Below are 22,285 nucleotides of genomic sequence, written 5' to 3' on the forward strand. Positions count from 1 at the left end.
AAGCTGGTAAGTGGAAGATTATACTCAATGCACTCCAATGATGAAATATGAAACTTATTTTCATTCTGTTTTCTTGCTTAGTTGAAAATCTGTGGTTTTTCAAAATAAATACCATTAAGTCTTGTTGCTGTGAATATTATGTAACATTGCATTTGAGAAGTACTTCCTTTATATCATATAAGCACTATACTCTGCAATCTGTTATCAGGCATTTACTAACAGCCTCAATTAAATTTGAGATGGTTATAAGAAGAGGAATTGCTGATCAGGGAATATAACATTGGTAGAACATGTGTGTAGAATACAAACGGCCCTGGGTTCCATCTCTATTTGGGGATGGGAGAAGGGGACTAGGTGTGGTGGTGTACACCTATGATCCTAGTACCTGATAGGCTCAGGCAGGAAGATGGCCAGTAGTTCAAAGACAGTTTAGTCTATTTAGCCAACCAAACCAACCAGAACATATATAGTGAGACCTTATCTCAAAAACAAGGAGGATGAGTAAGTTGGGAAGATGGTGGGGAGTGGGAGGTACATGTTTTCTCTTACGCAGAATGAAAGTGTGTGTGTGTTTGTGTGTGTGTGTGTGGGGGGGTACTTGGATGGAAAAATGGCTAGTAATTAAAGGCAAATATGAGCAAAGTACAAAAATATATGTGTATTAAAATGTCATAACGAAAACCATTATTTTATATGCTAGAAAATATAATCAGAGGGCTAGAGAAGTGGGTTGGCATTTAAGAACACTTACTACTCTTACAGAGGAACTTTGTTTTACAACTGTCTGTAACTTTATCTCCAGGGTTGTAAATTTTTCAGGCCTCTGCAGGCACTATACTTATGTACCAAAATCACACTCAGACACATAGACACATTGTTAAAAAAATGATAAAAATGTCTCTAAAAGTAAAATAAATAATTTTTAAAAATTAAGAGAAAATGTGGGCACAATTTGATAGCACATGCCTATAATCCTAGTACTTGGGAGTTAAAGGGACATGAAGATCAAGTCCAAGGCCAATCTAGTTTGAGGCCAGTCTGATCTATGAGACCCTATCTCAAAAAGTAAAACTAATATATAACAAAAAGTAATGAAAATGTAAAAGTTATTAATATTATTTCTAAATATGTAAGACATGCACATGTGCATATAAGCATATATATATACACACACAAAAATTATACTTGTATGCTCATACTTGTATATTATATATACATACTGGACTGCATGAACATACATACATAAAATAACATGGATGCATATGTACACAAATACATTTAGCCACGCATGCATAGCCATACACAGGCACAAATGCACACAGGAAAAAAAAAACCAATTCATATAGCTATGATGAATAAACACATGCTAAAACCATACCAGCCGTCATTACTATCATCTTCCATCAGAATACATGAGACATTTAATCACTAGCATTTGTAGAGTACTGAAGAATAGATGTAGACACAGTAAACTCTCCCCATAAATATCATCTGCTTGCTAATTGATGGAAATACCTTCTAAAGAAGGTGATGGCTGAGAACACAGAGATATAATGGAAACCCCATCTGCTAGATTCAGATCTACCAACTCCTTCATGTCACACTTGACAGTCTCAAAGGATTCTACAAGAAGTATAAAAACTGAAGCTTCCTCAAGAAATACTCACAAGAGAGGAAAAAAAACGCTTGTTCATCCTTTGTCTTGCCACTTAATTTTCTACTTTTTGTTTTCTATTGTCAGATGTTTTTGTGCCCAGTGAAACATTCAGTTCAAACCCTAATTGAGCATCAGTAGCCTTGACTATTTTGAAGTCAAGTCCCAAAACTCAAGGGAATTTCTGAGTACTCATAGAATGTCAAAGTTACATAGTGTCTGGTCTCGGCGAAAGAGTACATACCTAGCCTGGTGCTGGCTCTTCCAGGAAGGGGAACCACTGGTGTTCAGAAACAATGAGGCTGCTGGCTCAGGGTGGACATCAAAGTACTTGGTAGCATGCCAGGAGTGAGGCCTCCAACTTGAATCACTCTTCCTGGAAAAGAATGCAGACAAAGGGGCTTCACATACTTCTTCCTGTCCAGGACAACAGCAGGACCCAACAAAGGAAACTAACGGTATCTGCTGCCACCCAACACATGTAGCTTACAACTCTACTTTATATGGGCATGCACATTAATTAGATGGCTGCTAATGACAAAACTGCCATGATACACAGTGGGACTCATAGGTTCTAAAATCACCTTTTAGTCTTTTTAACTTATTCCTACATAAATAGATAAGATTATTGTTTTTCAGTTAGAAATGTTATAAACATTTTTGAGACAATGTTTAATAAACCCAGGGCTACCACTGAACTTATGATCCTCCTGCCTCTACCCCCTGGATACTCAGGAGCACCCCTAACTAAGCCCAGTTTTATGCAGTGTTGGTAATAGAACTCAGAGTTTTCTATATACTAGGCAAACATTCTACCAACTGAGCTATATCTCCAGCTCTTATTTTATTTTGTTGTTATTGTTCTCCGTGAGTGTTTTTTTAAAAGACAGATTATGTATGAGGCCTCGGGACTGATTCCCAGTATCCCCAAAATAACAACAACAAAAAATACCTGCAGGAGAATACCACAAACATGGAGATCCATCCAAAGTCCCTTCAACTCCAAAGTCACTGCATGAAGCTACCCTTATCTCTCAAAGCTCCAATTTAAGACAGAAATGACCTCACAGTAGACAGTTTTTAAGCCAGTCAAGAATGACAAAAGAACCCACAGAACAGCTGTGGGTAAATAACAAATTAGACATTTTCTCCCACAGGCAAAAAATATTAAAGTATTATATAATAAAGAATATTTTCTAAGATAAAACCAAAAAGTATTATAACACAAACCTTTTAATGACTTGTATAGTCTTAATGAGTATACAAGGCACAAAAATGTTGACTTTATGATCATTTTACAGGTACTAGAGAAAGAATATAGTAACTCTATCACACCTCAGAAGTAAGGAATTATAAAATCAGGAATTTACCTCATAGAATTCCTCAAAATCTTCAGAAGTAGGGCTCTAACTATGTGCGCTTCATTTCTGCTGGGTTTTCCTATGTTATAATATCTATAGCTTTTTTCATCTCTTTTCGGTTAGACTGACTGAAAGTGAGGGCAGAGGGAAGGGAAAATACGGCTAAGGAAAGAAAATGCCTCACCTATGATGACACTATTTGCATCTCCATATAGAATGCCTAGATACTAGCTGAGGCCATGGGAAAGCGATGTTCAGGAAAACTACTATTAGTAAGCAAATTCTAAAATAGTAGCAATAAAATTTTTTATCAAAATGTGTATTAGATTTAAAGTGGCTGTAATATCTTTGCTACCCTCCCATTAGTTGTATTTGTACCCCTTCCCTTTCAGTGTGAGCTTGCTTAGGGTAACCAGCAAGTAACAGAATGGAGGCAGGTGTATTAGCTCTTGCCTATAATCCCAGCACTCATGAAGCTGAGGCAGGAGTACTGGTATAAGTTGGAGCCTAGCTTGGGCTACATAGTAAGTTCCCAGCAAGACTGAGTTCACTATATAAGACATCACTTTAAAAAAAAATAAAGATAACAGAATGGGAAGAAATAACATTCTTGGGAATTTGAGCATGGTTGTAGGAAGCCTGTAACCTCTTCCTGGCTGTTTTAGAATGGTTTCTCTGAAGAAAGCCTTGTAAGAGTCTTAGTCTTAGTTAGCATGACAGAACCAGAGTCTGATATTATGGAAGAGAGCTCCCCACCACATCTAGCATGATGTTTGTGTGCAAGGTAGCTAGAAGTTCTCCAAGGCTAGAGTGAATAAATAGACTATGAAAAGTAAGACAGAAATGAATCTTTGAAAAGTGTGTACAGATAATACACTATGTTCTGTGCCATGAAGTATCCAGAAGGTTCTTAAAAGGACAATACACAGGGCTAGCAAGATGGCTCAACTGGAAAAAGGCACTAGCCACACAAAACCGAGACCCTGAGTTCCATCCCCAGAAGCCATATAAAGATGGAAGATCACTGATAGCTCAAGGTTTTCCTCTGGCCTCCACAACTACACAGTACACATACACATTATACACACAAACACACAATGATAATAATACTATTGATATTTAAAAGGCGATCCACAGATAGATGTGTCATTTTCAATATGTAGTCAGCAGTTGAGATCTTTTAAGTAAACCAATGAAGACAAACAGTAAGAAGGGGTAACTGAAGATTACAAGAATAGTGGGGATGTCAAGAAGACTTAGGGATACTGTGTTTATTGCGGCTTTTAAAAAAATAAACAAATGAAGATGTATAGAGAAAAGACTTATACTCCTATATGCAATCACTGAAGATTCCAATGCCTACCAGGGACAGTAAAAATTTCCTAAAGTGCATGTGATTGCTTCCATATCCTCTGAACTTACTGGTATATCATGAACACATTTTGGAATCAAGTACATCAGGCTAGTTAGCATTTCAGATGCTGAGAAACAGCTGGGGTTGTATTAATAAGAAACAGACAGCATCTAGAGGCTAGCTGGCTTGTCATTCACAATTCTGAGGAGATGGTGTGTTCTCTGATGCCACCTACTGGCCCACTAGTTCTACCCATTTTCAGGTGACAAGAACATTTGAAATCCACTTACAAATTAGGCTCTCCTTGTTTCTCCCCATGCATGGGCTTAAAACCAGTGATCCCTAGTAATATGGGTACAGGGAGTAGGACACAGATATAACCCAGTGTATGCCACAGCAGAAGAGACAAACAGCCTGAAGTGGCTAATAGCACTGAGTTTGTACCCAGAGTCTAGGTCATGCAAAAAGCAAGAAAGATATTACTGTTGGTACTCTAGTAACTTTTCCTGAAATCAACTGCCTTAAATGTACAACAGACTGAATTTACTTCATTAAAAAAATAATTTCACATCCAATTTGGAAATGGTTTTTTGTGTGTGTGCATGCACATACGTGTTTGCATATAGGTACAGGTTTGTGTATATATGTGCAGGCACACATACTACAGTCAGTATAGGTGTATATAGTTCAGAGACAACCTTGGATATCAGAGCTTGCTTGCCTTGTTTGAGACAGGGTCTTTTGTTTGTCTCTCCATATGATACGCTAGCTGGCCCATGAGCTTCTAGGGATTCTCCTGTCTCAACCTTCCATTTTGCTGTAGGAGCATTATAAGTAGGTGCCATTGCATCTGGGTTTTCATAGATTCTGGAGATCCAAACACAGGTCCTCATGCTTGTCTGGCAAGTGTATTACACACTAAACCAAGTCTCCAGCCTGATATTGGATACATTTTATTTTGAAAGAAAAGGATTTAGCTTATCAGTAAAAAAACTGGCATAGGGTGATAAAAAAATTGGGGAGGGGGGAGACATAATCTCTTATTGTGTAGCCTGTGATAAATGGGAATTTGCTATGTAACCTACAACCAAAATTGTGACTGAATACAAATGTCCAGCTTCTATTTCATTCTGTTAATTATTAGCATGAGTATTTCAATGAAATTTTTGATATTCACAGGAAATACAGAATCCTTCCTCTCCTCAAAAAATAAACAATCACATATGAATTAGGTTTATTTTCTAACTATTTAGAAGATAGTGAAGCTGTATATCCTCCTCAAATACAATCTGTGTCTAGCTGTCCTGCCCCAATTAGTCCTGCAAGTGGTAAGGAGGTCTGGCTCTTCAGACTTCTGGACACCTGAGAAAATAGCTCAGAACATTCCCTTACACCTTGAAATAGTGACCAAGAAGGTTAGGGGGCTGTTTCCACATACTGGGAGTGAAGAGTGCTTGGTGTTTTAGAGAATCTATGATGTTAAGAGGCAAAATTTAGAAAGGCCTTACGCATTACTTCATTAAATGGGCAATGTAGAAATGTGCTAGAAATACTTGGGCCTCAGTGTCTTTAAAAGCAGCAGTGGGAGAGCCCATAGCCTTTGGAGAGATTGTATAAGCCAACACACCTCTGGCAAGGCCCACAGAAGGCAGGATGCTTTCAGAAGGTCCAGGGTAAGGGAGATTAGAATTTAGCTGGCTCCTGTCAATTTACCCACACTTTCAGTTTTTCAAACAAATTAAAAAGTACCTTCATGCAGAGGGACCCTGGCTCTCACTTGTACACTTCCTTCCTTTTCCTACTAAGCCTCTAGCATAACTCTCTCTCCGAGTCAGTTTCCACCTTGTAACTTTAAGTTTTTCAACACCCATTTTTAATGATGGCTCTTTAACACTTTAACCTCCCTTTTAGCCCACCACCCACTAGAGGTAGTGGAAAAGAAAGGATATGGGGGAAGTGGACCTGTTTAGAAAGGTTCTTTGAAGTAACTCCTGTCTGTGTGGTCTGGAAGTCAGCAGTTTAGTTCATAGGACAGCAGCGACAGCTCGATCCATTTGCAAACACTTCACAGATACACCAGCAGTCCAGCTGGATAGAGTAGGGATAGCAAACATGAATCAACAGCAGTGGCACTACCTAGCAGAGATAGCCAGGCCTTGGCATGAGTCAGCAGGAGGGACCAGAAGTTCTCAGCTGTGCCTCTCTCAGGGAAGCGGAGATCCAGTGAAGACTCGAGACCCACAAGTGTTGCACAGCTAGCTGTACCAGCAAGACAACCTCAGATTCCATCACTGTCGTGGAGTCCTTTTATACTCCCTCCAAACATCAAGTATCCTCCATTATTATTATTATTATTATTATTATTATTATTATTATTACCTTAGCACTTGGGTCTCTCTCAGCTGACATCACGCAGACAATCAGTCCAAGTCAGTGGAAGCGGCAAGAAACTGCATGCTGCACAGCACCAGAAGTTTTTGGGTGTGTTTCTCTCTATGGAATCCTGATAAATGCAGCTCAACTACACAATGTAAGGCGGACCAATACATTCGTGTTATTAGCAAAGAGTCCTTCATCACTTGCCCTTTCATGTGCCTGCTTTAGCAGAACATCCTTTCCCGTGTCTGCTTCAGCAAAAACGTTCCTTTGTGAGTCAACTTTAGCCTTGTGTCCACTTTAACGAAATGTTCCTTCATGTGTTTGCCCCAGCAAAACACCATCCAACACAACTGACTTTCCAAAGAATCCTTAAAATGTCCACTTTACTACCTCCTGCCAGTTTGCTTCCCGGGGACTATAGACTTCTGGCCAGCCTGCCAGGTGTTTTCTCTACTACCACCACTCCCAACTACCAGTTGCTGCACCACCTTTCCAAAAATGAATTCCATACTGTCCTTCAATGGCTGAGCCAACTGCTAGGTGAAAATATCAACCTAAGTCAGTCATACCAAGTGCACCTGAGATGGAACACAGAGCTGTGAATCCTACAGTGGCAGAGGGAAAGCAAGAAGAAAGGGTGTTTGTGTTTGACGGTTTCTGGGAAGATATGAACAAGTGTCTATTCACCCCAGGACACTGATGACAAATCAAAAATAATTCTACCGAAGTCCAGCTTGGTGCACCAGTGAGTTTACTGGGGCTACTTATAGGTGACTCAAGGGGGCAGCTACAAGCTACACAAAACAAAAAATAGAAAAAAGAAAAAGAAAGAACCTGGGGCAGACACAGAGTTGGTCGGCTCCTGTGGAGATACCGAATCCTGAGCCATCCTAGAGGATCCTCTGCACTCAGAGCAGTCGGTAAGAATTGCATCTCACTCCCTAAGCCCCAGAGATACATCTGGGAGCAAAGGACACTCAGGACACACCAGCGACCCAAACCCCGCCCCTCCAGAATTCCACTTCCCTTCCGACCCTGCCTGGTCCTTTGGGCTGGGGCAGACACAGAGTTGGTCTGCTCCTGTGGAGATACTGAATCCTCAGCCATCCTAGAGGAGCCACTGCATTCAGAGCAGCAGACACCAAGGTGGTTTGCACTTGGGAGACATCTTATCCTGAGCCATCCTAGAGGAACCACTGCACCCAGAGCAGAAGGATTTCCAGATCCAAGGGGTGGCCTGAGTCCCAGGAGTTGTTCCACTCAGAAGATTAGGATCATAAGACCACAGAGACATCTGGACTCTGAGGAGCTCTGCCACAAGCAAGATAACTGGAAATACAGACTCCAGTCTGACACAGTGAGGGCAGGTAACACTAGAGTTAACCAGATGGCTAAAAGCAAGCGCAAGAACATAAGCAACAGAAACCAAAGTTTCTTGACATCATCAGTACCCAGTTCTCCCAATATAGCAAGCCCTGGACACCCCATCACACAGGAAAAGCAGGATTCCGAATTAAAATCACTTCTCATGATGATGATAGAGGATTATAAGAAGGAATTAAGTAACTCCCTTAAAGAAATACAGGAGAGTACAAGTAAACAGGTAGAAGCCCTTAAAGAGGAATCACATAAATCCCTTAAAGAAATGCAAGAAAACACAAAGAAGGAATTAAACAAAAACATTCAGGATCTGAAAATAGAAACAATAAAGAAAGCTCAAAGGGAGACAACCATGGAGATAGAAAACCTAAGAAAGAGATCAGGAGTCATAGACGCAAGCATCACCAACCGAATACAAGAGATAGAAGAGAGAATCTCAAATGCAGAAGATACGGTGGAAAATATTGACACAGTTGTCAAAGAAAATGCAAAATGCAAAAAACTCCTAACTCAAAACATCAAGGAAATCCAGGACACAATGAGAAGACCAAACCTAAGGATAATAGGTATAGATGAGAATGAAGATTCCCAACTTAAAGGGCCAGTAAATATCTTCAACAAAATTATTGAGGAAAACTTCCCTAACCTAAAGAACAAGATGCCCATAAACATACAAGAAGCCTACAGAACACCAAATAGACTAGACCAGAAAAGAAATACCTCCCGTCACATAAAAATCAAAACATCAGATGCACAAAACAAAGAAAAAATACTAAAAGCAGTAAGGGAAAAAGGTCAAGTAACATATAAAGGCAGACCTATAAGAATTACACCAGACTTCTCACCAGAGACTATAAAAGCCAGAAGATCCTGGACTGACATCATACAGACCCTAAGAAAACACAATTGCCAGCCCAGATTACTATACCCAGCAAAACTCTCAATCACTATAGATGGTGAAACCAGGATATTCCATGACAAAACCAAATTTGCACAATATCTTCCCACAAACCCAGCACTTCAAAGGATAATTGATGGAAAACGCCAACACAAGGAGGGAAACTACAACCTAGAAAAAGCAAGGAAGTAATCTTCCAACAACCCCAAAAGAAGATAACTATAATAACAAACATAATTCTACCTCTAATAACAAAAATAACAGGAAGCCACAATCATTTTTCCTTAATATCTCTTAACATCAATGGTCTCAATTCCCCAATAAAAAGACGCAGACTATCAGACTGGATACACAAACAAGACCCAGAATTTTGCTGCATACAAGAAACCCACCTCAGTGACAAAGACAGACACTACCTCAGAATAAAAGGGTGGAAAACAATTTTCCAAGCCAATGGTCCCAAGAAACAAGCTGGAGTAGCCATTCTAATATCAAATAAAATCGACTTTCATCCAAAATTAATCAAAAAAGATAAGGAAGGACACTTCATACTCATCAAAGGAAAAATCTACCAAGGTGAACTCTCAATTCTGAACATCTATGCTCCAAATGCAAGGGCACCTACATACATAAAAGAAACTTTACTAAAGCTCAAAACACACATTACACCTCACACAATAATAGTGGGGGATTTCAACACCCCACTCTCAGCAATGGACAGATCATGGAAACAGAAACTAAACTGAGACACTTTGACATTAACAGAAGTTATGAACCAAATGGACTTAACAGATATCTATAGAACATTTCATCCTAAAACAAAAGAATATACCTTTTTCTCAGCACCTCACGGTACCTTCTCCAAAATAGACCATATAATTGGTCACAAAACAGGCCTCTACAGATACAAAAAGATTGAAATAATCCCTTGCATCTTATCAGATCACCACAGACTAAGACTGGTCTTTAATAATGACAAAACCAATGGAAAACCCACGTGCACATGGAAATTGAACTCTCTACTCAATGATGACTTGGTCAAGGAAGAAATAAAGAAATTAAAGACTTTTTAGAATTCAATGAAAATGAGGACACATCATACCAAAACTTGTGGGACTCCATGAAGGCAGTGCTAAGAGGAAAACTCATAGCTCTAAGTGCCTACAAAAAGAAACTGGAGAGAGCACACACTAACAACAACTTGACTGCACAACTAAAAGCTCTAGAATAAAAAGAAGCAAATACACCCAGGAGGAGTAGAAGGCAGGAAATAATCAAACTCAGGGCTGAAATCAACCAAATAGAAACAGAAAGAACAATACAAAATATCAACAAAACCAGGAGCTGGTTCTTTGAGAAAATCAACAGGATAGATAAACCCTTAGCCAGATTAACCAGAGGGCACAGAGACAGTATCCAAATTAATAAAAATCAGAACTGAAAAGGGAGACATAACAACAGAAACGGAAGAAATTAAAAAAATCATCAGATCCTGCTACAAAGGCCTATACTCAACAAAACTGGAAAACCTGGATGAAATAGACAACTTCCTAGACAGATACGAGGTACCAAAGTTAAATCAGGAGCAGATAAATCATCTAAATAGTCCCATAACCCCTCAGGAAATAGCAGCAGTCATTAAAAGTCTCCCCACTAAAAAAAGCCCAGGACCAGATGACTTTAGTGCTGAATTCTATCAGACCTTTCAAGGAAGATCTAATACCAATTCTCTTCAAACTATTCCACAAAATAGAAACAGAAGGAACACTACCCAATTCGTTCTATGAAGCTACAATTACACTCATACCCAAACCCCACAAAGACCCGACAAAGAAAGAGAACTTCAGACCAATCTCCCTTATGAACATTGATGCAAAAATACTCAATAAAATTCTAGCAAACCGAATCCAAGACCACACCAAAACAATCATCCATCATGATCAAGTAGGTTTTATCCCAGGAATGCAGGGATGGTTCAATATTCGGAAATCCATCAATGTAATCCACTATATAAACAAACTCAAAGCAAAAAAAACACATGATCATCTCACTAGATGCTGAGAAAGCATTTGACAAAATTCAACATCCCTTCATGATAAAAGTCTTGGAAAGTTCAGGAATTCAAGGCCCCTACCTAAATATAGTAAAAGCAATTTACAGCAAACCAGTAGCCAACATCAAACTAAATGGAGAGAAACTTGAAGCAATCCCACTAAGATCAGGGACTAGACAAGGCTGCCCACTCTCCCCCTACCTATTCAATATAGTACTAGAAGTCCTAGCCAGAGCAATTAGACGACAAAAAGAAGTCAAAGGGATACAAATAGGAAAGGAAGAAGTCAAAATATCACTATTTGCAGATGATGTGATAGTATACTTAAGTGACCCCAAAACTTCCACCAGAGAACTCCTAAACCTGATAAACAACTTCAGCAAAGTGGCTGGTTATAAAATCAACTCAAACAAATCAGTAGCCTTCCTCTACATGAAAGATAAACAGACTGAAAAAGAAATTAGGGAAATGACACCCTTCACAATAGTTGCAAATCATATAAATACCTTGGTGTGAATCTAACCAAGCAAGTGAAAGACCTGTATGACAAGAACTTCAAGTCCCTGAAGAAAGAAATTGAAGAAGATCTCAGAAGATGGAAAGATCTCCCATGCTCATGGATTGGCAGGATTAATATAATAAAAATGGCCATCTTGCCAAAAGCAATCTACAGATTCAATACAATTCCCATTAAAATCCCAACTCAATTCTTCACAGAGTTAGAAAAGGAAATTCTCGTGGGGAAAAATGGCTGAATATTTAGCTTCGATATTCGGGACTGAGAAGGACAAGGTTAACTGCTCTTTTTACTTTAAGATTGGGGCCTGCTGGCACGGGGACCAGTGCTCCCAACTTCACAACAAACCGACTTTCAGCCAGACCATAGTTCTGCTCAACTTGTACCGGAATCCACAGAACACAGCCCAAATTGCAGATGGATCACACTGTCGTGTGAGCGATGTGGAAGTGCAAGAACACTATGATAACTTATTTGAGGAGGTATTCACAGAACTGCAGGAGAAGTATGGAGAGATTGAAGAGATGAATGTGTGTGACAACCTCGGGGACCACCTCGTGGGCAATGTCTACGTTAAGTTCCGGCGGGAGGAGGATGCGGAGCAAGCTGTGGCAGAACTCAATAACCGCTGGTTTAATGGTCAGGCCGTGCATGCTGAGCTGTCTCCTGTCACTGACTTCCGAGAGTCATGCTGCCGGCAGTATGAGATGAGGGAATGCACCCGTGGTGGCTTCTGAAACTTTATGCACCTACGACCCATATCCCGGAACTTGCGCCGGTAGCTCTTATGGGCGAGGACCCAGGCATAGGTCACCTCCGAGGTCCTATACAGGTCACCGTCCCCAAGAAAGGAACCGACGTTGTTCCCCAGACCATCCGCATGGTCGCTTCTGAGACTGGTGCCCTTGCTCTTCGCCCAAGGGCATAGATGTTCCTGTCCAGCATCCCTTCTCCAAGTGCCCTTCGCTTTCCAGTCCCGTCATCCCCAGGCTTCAGAGCTTCTTAATAGAATCTGATCGACACAGGAGCCTCCTCCTCCTCTCCCTCCTCCAATAAAGCTTAAGAAGTTTGTCAAAAAAAAAAAAAAGAAAGAAAGAAAAGGAAATTCTCAAATTCATATGGAATAACAAAAAACCCAGGATAGCGAAAACTATTCTCAACAATAAAAGAACTTCTGGAGGAATTACCATCCCTGACCTCAAGCTGTACTACAGAACAATAGTGATAAAAACTACTTGGTATTGGTACAGAGACAGGCAGGAAGATCAATGGAATAGAATTGAAGACCCAGAAATGAACCCACATACCTATGGTCACTTGATCTTTGACAAAGGAGCTAAAACTGTCCAGTGGAAAAAGAACAGCATTTTCAACAAATGGTGCTGATTCAACTGGAGGTCAGCATGTAGAAGAATGAAAATTGATCCATTCTTATCTCCTTGTACAAAGCTCAAGTCTAAGTGGATAAAGGACCTCCACATAAAACCAGATACACTGAAACTAATAGAAGAGAAGGTGGGGAACAGCCTCGAATACTTGGGCACAGGGGAAATGTTCCTGAACAGAACTCCAATGACTTATGCTCTAAGATCAAGAATTGACAAATGGGACTTCATAAAATTGCAAAGTTTCTGTAAGGTAAAGGACACTGTCAATAGGACAAAACGACAACCAACAAATTGGGAAAAGATCTTTACCAATCCTACATCTGATAGAGGGCTAATATCCAATATGTACAAAGAACTCAAGAAATTAGACTCCAGACAACCAAATAACCCTATTTAAAAATGGGGTATAGAGCTTAACAAAGAATTTTCAATGGAGGAAACTCGAATGGCTGAGAAGCACCTAAAGAAATGTTCAGTGTCCTTAGTCATCAGGGAAATGCAAATCAAAACAACCCTGAGATTCCATCTCACACCAGTCAGAATGGCTAAGATTAAGAACTCAGGTGATAGTAGATGCTGGCGAGGGTGTGGAGAAAGATGAATACTCCTCCATTGTTGGTGGGCCTGCAAGATGGTGCAACCACATTGGAAATCAGTGTGGCGGTTTTTCAGAAAATTGGACATAGCATTACCTGAGGATCCAGCTATACCACTCCTAGGCATATACCCAGAAGAGGCTCGAACATATAACAAGGACATATGCTCAACTATGTTCATAGCAGCCTTGTTTATAATAGCCAGGAGCTGGAAAGAACCCAGATGTCCTTCAACTGAGGAATGGATTCAAAAAATGTGGTATATTTACACAATGGAGTATTACTCAGCTATTAAAAACAATGAATTCGAGAGTTTCCTAGGTAAATGGATGGAACTAGAAATTATCATCCTGAATGAGGTAAGCCAATCACAAAAGAACATACATGGTGTTCACTCACTGATTATTGGATATTAGCCCAGAACCTTGAAATGCCCAAGATGCAACTCACAGGCCACATGAAGCTCATGAAGAAGGAAGACCAAGTGGGGGTAATTCGGTCCTTCTTAGAAGGAACAACAAATTACTCAAGGGAGCAAATATGGAGACAAAGTGAGGGACAGAAACTGAAGGAGGGGCCATCTGAAGACCATTCCACCTGAGTATCCATCCCATGTGCAGTCACCAAAGGTAGATGCTGATGTGGAAGTCAGGAAGTGTATGCTGATAAGAGCCTGATATGGATGTCTCCTCAGAGGTCTTCAAGAGTCTGACATATTCAGAGGCAGATGCTCACAACTAGCCATTGAACTGATCATGGGGTTCCCAATGGAGGAGTTAGAGTGAAGGCCATTGGAGCTGAAAGGGTTTGTGGCCCCATGAGGAGATCAACAATACCAACCAACCACAGCTCCCAGGGTCTAAACCACCAGCCTGGGAGCACTTAGTGAGGGATCCAGGGCTTCAGCTGAATAAGTAAGAGTGGAGGGCCCTGCTGGGCATAGGTGGAAGAAGAGATCCTTGACCTCATGAAGGCTGGACGCCCCAGGGGGTGGGAATTTTGAGGGTGGGGAGGTGGGAGTGGGGGGGTAGGTAGGGGTTACACCCACAGAGAAGAGGGAGGGGTGAGGGGATAGGGTCTTCCTGGGTGGGTGGGGGATGGGGTAAAGGGACAACATATGAAATGTAAATAAAACATCCAATAAAAATAAAATAAAGAAAGGAAAAGAAAGAAATGTTGACTGTTTAATGGCACTGTGGGAAGTTAACAGAACAGTACATTCTTTCCTAGGTAGTGCTGTAGAAAATGCCATGCTGTGAATGGGAGCATGGTGCTTGATAAGATCTTGTCCTTTGGGACAAGAGTGAAAGAGTCCCTGCTTTTATACATTAGGAGAATTCAGGAAAGATACAAATGTCCTGATACACTCAGCAGATGAAACTGATACAGGCCATCAAAGGCCAATCTTCAGCAATAACAGCTGCAGTCAAAGGATGAAAGCTCCACAGTTTCTCTTTTCCAAGCCAGTACAGTCCCTTATCTCAGCTCTGGCCAGACCAAGGAAGCTGCTTCTAGTATCTTCCATCCTGTCCCTGTCACACTTCCCACTGCTGAAAGAAGGTTACAGAATAAATTCACAACATACCCAGTACTGAAGCACACCCAAATAAACTATCATTTTTCTTGCCTTTTGTCACAACCTTTTACTAATACTGAAAAGCAAAGAAAACGAAAATCTAGCTCTTTATCCTCTCCACTCCATACCCAAGCCACTTGCGATCAATAACACATGATTCCCAGCTGCCTAACACATCAAGCAGCATTTAAAAGGACTCCAGTACAACTTCCTGGCCTCACTTCAATGAACAGATAATGTTGGCTAAAAAACAAAAGACATTCAAATGTGCAGCCATTAATGTAACTACTATAAATAGCCTTAAGGAGTAACAGCAGAGCTAATGAGTATAAGCTTTCTTTGTTCTTATATATAAGAACAAAGACACAAAATGAGGTATAGTGACTCACATCTATAATCCTAACCCTGAGGTAGTGAAGGCAGAAGGATTCCCACAAGTTTGAGGTGAACCTTTTCTACACAAGACCCTTTCTTTCCCCCCCCCTACAAAAGATAGCCACAGAATCAGCATGTCAGAACTACAGCTGATTATGTAGAAGATCATTTCCCAAAGAAACCCATGAGGATGGGTGTGTGATGGGTCCCCCAAGGTTAGAGGGAAGGAGTCTTAGGGAAAATGAATCTTACCTAGTTCATGGTCTTTGAGAGAGTCAGAAGAGATAAAGGGAGGAAGAGGTTGGAAAATCCCTGCTATAAAGGGCCAGAGGGAAATGCACTGAAAATACCCTGGTGATCTCAGTGACTACAGAAGTGCCAGTGGAAGATCTTCTGGTCTGGGGGCCAGGAATGGGGGATAGGGGCAGCTGTAAAAAGATCCCAAAGGGACAGGTGCCACTAAAGTATATCCTGGCTCTCTTGCCTGACTCAAAATAGACATTTCCTTCTTAGAGCTTCTGGTTATGCTCAATATCCACAGAGAAAATATTATTTGAGATTTCAGAAGGTTCTTCTAGAAAAAGGACCAAGAAATAGAGATGATATATACACAAGATACATAACACATAGGAAGGCAATCTAAGAGACTAATATTAGCACCACCATGTAGTAAAGAAATGTTGAATTGAACCTTGATCATGAGATAAGAGCTCCATTATAAAATAATTTCCGTGAAAGTTATCACCAAGTCTGTTGAATACAAAGAAGAGGCCTACTGTTCATGGTGGTATACTCCTGTAATTGATGCACCTGAGGAGGTTAAGGCAGGAGGACAGCATGATTAAGGGCAGCCTGGACAACAAAGCAAGACCCTGTCTGGAGGTGGAAGAACAAACCAACTGCTGCAGGATGAATGTGAATAGTCAAATGGTATTGTGATTAAATAACACTTGTCAACAAGGTCTAGTGGCACAAATGTGCAATCCCAACATTTTAAAATAGAGGCAGGAGGGCTAAGAGTTCAAGGTCATCCTCAGGTTGTACATACTAAGTTCACAACCAATGTGGGATACCCGAGACCCTGTCTTAAAATGAAACTAACAAAATCAATTAAATGACATTTTCGAAGGAAATCTGTTAATTTACACTCTGCACAATGTTTTCCATAGTTGGAGAACTATTAAATAATACTTCACATATATGGTCACTCTACATCCCTAAGTGCTAAGTAGCTATGGGGAAATTGCCACCTCTTTTATTATACATCAGCTCAATGAGGATAGAAGGTCCTATTCTTTGGAAAAGCATCAAGCCACAAAACACCCTCTCTATCCTTAACTTTAATAAATCCCAAGATATGAGGGTGTGGCTCAGGAATAGAGTGCTTGCCTGGTATTCAAGAGGCCCCAAATTCCACCCAGTACTGTAAACTGAAAATAGTAATAACGACAATAAATGAACATTTATGTTTGGTTATGTTTAGAAACTGAAGCTAGAGAAGATGCTCAAGAAATAACTGTATGCCTTGTTTGTTTTTATGGATTTTGTTATTGTTGTTTGTTTCTGTCACTTCACTACAGCCACAGACAAGCAAATATACACCAACAGACAAAGTAATAGAGCCATTTTCCATAGTGGAGGCCAGATACTTGCTATGCCTTTTTCCCACCCATGATAACAACTATTCCACCTGAAACAATACTAGAAGTCTCATAACCAAAAATACCTGAGTTGTGTGTGTGTGTGTGTGTGTGTGTATGTGTGTGTGTGTGCATTTGTGTCTGTCTGTCTGTCTTTATGCATGCATGCATGCATGCATGTATTTAGGTTCAGTTAGTTTGTATTTTTGAGAGTGTTACCATATACACTCTAGGCTAGCCTGGAATTCTTGCTCTTCTTGCCTCTATGAACTAGAATTACAGGCATGTGCCACAATGCCCAGTATAAAATGAGTTACTCAGACATTTCACAATCACGTTAATGAAAGCATTAACAATACAACTTCATTAAATAAAAAGAGTTTAGATTTAACTACCATGAAAAGGCTATATAAAATTCACTTCACTAGAACCTATTCTAAATAGTTTTTTTAAGGGCCAGGTTATCTTGAGTGGCAAAGACAGGAAAATATTTAAGCAGTGGGGAGAGGAGCAAATATCTAAGAGTGTATAGGACGTAGACAGAATAGGCAGTTCTCATACCATGAACACTTTCCTTGCAGAAATGAAGCAGATGATGCAAAAACTAAGGGAACAAAATGCAAGGTGAAACTCTTTTTAGAAAACACAGGTTCTATATGGTAAGAGGTGTGTTTGCTTCCTTCCCCAAAGACAAGCAAGGGATTAGTAATAGCAAACTTGATGGGACAAATACAAGAAAAGGTGATATCCATTCACTCTCTGTGACCTATTGGGCAGCCATCTATACAGTTCTACCGATATTACCTCTCCATGCCTCTTGGTGAGACACCAAAAGTGCATTTTCCTAGGCCAAGTAGCTAGACCTGATAATCAGGGCATCCTCAAAACATAGCCAAGGGTAGGACAGAGACCTCTGAGAGTCACAGGTCTCCTACAAGTAATAACAAAGGTGAGCAACATGTTGGACATAACCAAAACATGGGCCTCCTGCCCAGACATAGCCATTGAGAAGTTGCCAGAATCCCTGGTATCTGCTGGGCTACAGGTCCTGGCACTCCCATATATCAAGAGAAAATACTTCATAATCTCAAAAGAATACTTCTCTTTACAATTCAACTGTATATAGAGAAATCTTTCTTCCTAAAGTCCTTTGTGTTAGGTAGATCTCATCACTGGTAATCTTTTTAAAAAGAATATAAGCTGAGGGAAGAATACAGGTATAGAATATGACTCTATGGTACAGCACCACAGATAAAAATACAAGCTGCATTGTTAATACTACAATTTACAAGATAATTCCTGAGATATCAAAACAACATAATCTGTATCATGTAAAGCTAGTTATACAACTTACAATTTATAGTTCCTCTGAGATGAGTGCCATGGCACACATCTGGAATCCAAGACTTGGAAAACAGAAGCAGAAAGATAACATGTTTGAGGCCAACTGGGGTCTAGTGAAAGTTCCTTTAGAAACTTGAAATAAACAAAAATAACAGTTTCTCTTAATGTCTCTCTTAATATAGTAAATATGTGTCTTTCAATATATTAAAAACCATCAATGGGGTTAGGTTGTAACTCAACAGTGAAATGCTTACCTAGCATCAGCAAGACCCTGGGTTTAGTCCTTAGCACCAGAGGAAAACAAAAGGCAAAGCATAGTGATAATTATATGCAAGAAAATGTCATAATAAAATATATTATTGTGTATTATCAAAAAATTAACAAAATAGTAAAACTAATGAAAACTAAAAGCCATCAATGTATTCAAAGTAATGTCTCTTTTACTCACTAGGACTCATTAGACAATACTTTTGCCAAATTGAACTTTATAAACATCATCTGAATGCCTTAGTTACAGCATACATATAGCCCTCATAAAGATCTAGTTCTTTATTTTTTACAATGAAGAAAGAATGAAAAACAAGTCTTTGACCTAGAAAATGAAATATTTCTCTCTGCTCCAACAAGGAAATAAGCATAGCAGCATGCCCCCCCCCAAAGCTCACAGAATAGAAATGCCCTTAGCCATTAGCAAACAATAGCAAGCTACCCTAAAATATGGATTTCACTTGACACCCCTAGAAACCTGACACCCCAAAGAGTACCTATTCTGGGAGAATTCTACCAAAGAAAGGCTCTCTAGAATGGAGGAAAGAGAAGAGGAGAGAAAATAGGAGATAAAGGACCTGTTGCTGTCTCGAAACCATCACTCCTGCCATACCACTCACTGCAAGTTGCTACTCACAGGAAATTCTGTGCTAATAATTAGCACTGAGGCATTCTGGCTACCCTCTCAAGGTAGCTCCATGAGACCATGGCAGAGGAGAGTACAACAGGGTACTCATCTAAAGTTGAAGGTAATGAAACTCTGCAACATCTGAGAATGATGTATGCTGCAAGAAACTTGTTCCCAGCAAGCAAGACTACTGCCCAGCTTTTGAAGCCAGCCATCTGCAAAATGTGCAACCATCTGATGCAGGCTGCCTAACCCTTGCAGCTTCCAGCAAAAGAAAAGCCTCCTCTTTGGTGTTAATCTGCTACTGAATGAAAGCTTAGGAGATATAATTAGATTCACAAGACGGTTTATGGCAATCAGCAAACAGACAAGTAACATGCATGAATCAACCCTACCCTTGGCTTGTCACCAACAAAATGGCTTGCAATCCAGGACAAGATCACAAGAAACTACCAGAGTAAGATTTAAAATAAGGCAGGCATAATTCATTGTAAAGAAAAAGGACTGAAAATATATCAGCCTTATAAAAATAATTTATGGCATATATTTAAAAGAAAATTTCCCTAGGGTTCATGGGTATATTTTGATGTGGTTTTTGTAGTTCTGGAAATTGAACCTGGGATTTTATATACTCTAGATAAGTATTCCAATTATTGAGCTGTATCCCCCAATCTTTCTTTGTGTTTATTATTTTGAGACAGCATCTCAATAAACTACTCAAGGTGTCATTAAACTCACTCTAGACCAGGCTGAGCTCTCTAAATCTTTGTGTCTCTGCCTCCCTATGTTTTGAATCCAACTGAGTGGCCAAACCAATGCTGTTACCCAATAAAATAGTCTGTAGTCTTCTGTGAAAACCCTAGATTTCATGCCAGCCCTATCCATGAAATCACCAGGTGTAGAACTGTGCACTGAGGAGAACAAAGCAGGTGACAACTCTATAGAGACAAACAAATATATACTACAAACTATGTAGCACTGAAAACATCAAACACCTTGGAAACCAAAGAACAATGTAGGCATGATGGTCCCAACCTGTCACAGCCCCATAGATCTGGTTCCTATAGAGTCCCCCACCCTACTGCTCATGAGCCCGAATGCCACCTGGACATCATGAAGAAGAACATGTGCTCTTGCTGGAGATGATAGTTGAAGTTCTTTTCTTCCCCACCTACCCCAGAGAAAAGTAGCCATTCTCTTTTGTCTGTGGAAGAATCTTTACTGAGGATACAGATATCACCATGTCCCTTCAGGCATTACTGTCTGGGTACTGCTTCTCAATGAGGACAAGATTGCTGGGGCCTAGTGAAACAAGATGCCACTGCTTTGTAAAAGTGGCCTATTGAAATCTCATTCCAGTTGGCTAGTCCCCTGGTTACCTCACACACTAAGATAAAAGAAACACAGGAAATAAAATCAGGGAGCAGCTGCCATTAAGGGGAGGGGAGTCTATGCAGGGGCAACAATTCAAATGTTAACAAGTACCAGCTATGAGTCACTTTCAGAGTGACTTTTTGTGAGCTAGACTCTTCTTTCGGTGCTCAGAATCAACCTGGGCCTTAGGTGCTGAGCACATGCTTTACTATGAAACCACCCCAGGTCTTGAAGTTTTTGTGAGAAGGCATGCCCCATCTTGGAACACAATAATAAACTACTAGTAAATGCTAACGAATCCACAGGTACAGAGAGCACATTGAGTAGTTGCCTGAAGCATGGAGAAAAAAGTGAATGAATACACGCTGGACTTATAAAAACAACTGGTTCATCTGAAATAAAGCCTGTTACTCTGGAGTGTCACAAGATTATCTTTAAGATTAACAATAATTATTCACCATGCACTAAGAAACAGACATAAGTCCTAATATTAACTAATTTACCAACTTGGTAAATGTCTTCACATCTCTAAACAGAACTATGTCAAATTTGAATAATACCTACCCTTATTACTTATAATTCATACAAAATTATTTATAAAAAAATCAAACACTAATATGTTATTAAAATATATTTCAAATAAATGCTTGAATAAATGGCTTTGTTTTAAAATCTTGCTACTTAAACTATTCAGTTTTATTTAAGGCACAAAATTGTCTATACTCCTTACTTAAAGGAAACAGTATGCAGAATACAAAACAGAAATTCTTCATAATAGCTTCCATCAATCCTTCAGGAGAAAAGTTTAATTGCTCTTTCCGAAATCTTTCACCTATCTTTTTAGCTAGACCAGCCAGTAAAAGCTCTATGGTCTCCTCTCTTTGCTTTCTAGGTGGCATTGGCATGTTTTAAATAGGCTTTAGTTCATCTATTTTTTTAAAATGTAAAACAAGTTCTTTTTTTTTCAAAGATTTATTTTATTTATATGAGTACACTGTCGCTGTCTTCAGACACACCAGAAGAGGGCATCAGATCTCATTAAAGATGGTTGTGAGCCACCATGTGGTTGCTGGGAATTGAACTCAGGACCTCTGGAAGAGCAGTCAGTGATCTTAACCACTGAATCATCTCTCCAGCCCTAGTTCATCTATTGATATCCCTTTTAGATATGTAATTCCAGATTAAAAACAAATTATACCAAGCACATTAAGAAATACATGCAGCAGCTGGGCGTTGGTGGTGCACACCTTTAATCCCAGCACTTGGGAGGCAGAGGCAGGCAGATTTCTGAGTTCGAGGCCAGCCTGGTCTACAGAGTGAGTTCCAGGAGAGCCAGGGCTACACAAAGAAACCCTGTCTCAAAAACAACAACAACAAAAAAAAAAATCCAGCAACGCCGATTTTACCTCATAATTATAGAAATACAAAGTAAACAATAAAACTTTGTCTCCCACAAAACTTGTGGACAGGACAGAAACTCACTCTCTCTCTCTCTCTCTCT

At 39.9% G+C, this 22,285-nt stretch overlaps 1 protein-coding gene and 1 pseudogene across 2 annotated transcripts in view; one reads left to right on the forward strand and one right to left on the reverse strand.

The window, feature by feature from the left end:
• The window catches only part of Shroom2 (shroom family member 2), a 139,417-nt gene that overhangs the window by 51,487 nt on the left and 65,645 nt on the right, over positions 1-22,285 (reverse strand). For both annotated transcript variants that reach the window (XM_028779480.1, XM_028779479.1), the window contains exon 3: positions 1,899-2,030. In XM_028779480.1, the coding sequence (XP_028635313.1) occupies positions 1,899-2,030 (132 nt within the window). The remainder of the gene's footprint in view (positions 1-1,898; positions 2,031-22,285) is intronic.
• LOC114631191 lies at positions 11,827-12,673 on the forward strand (annotated as a pseudogene).

The sequence above is a fragment of the Grammomys surdaster genome, unplaced genomic scaffold, assembly GCF_004785775.1.
Source record: "Grammomys surdaster isolate TR1022 unplaced genomic scaffold, NIH_TR_1.0 353, whole genome shotgun sequence".
NCBI classification, from domain to species: domain Eukaryota; kingdom Metazoa; phylum Chordata; class Mammalia; order Rodentia; family Muridae; genus Grammomys; species Grammomys surdaster.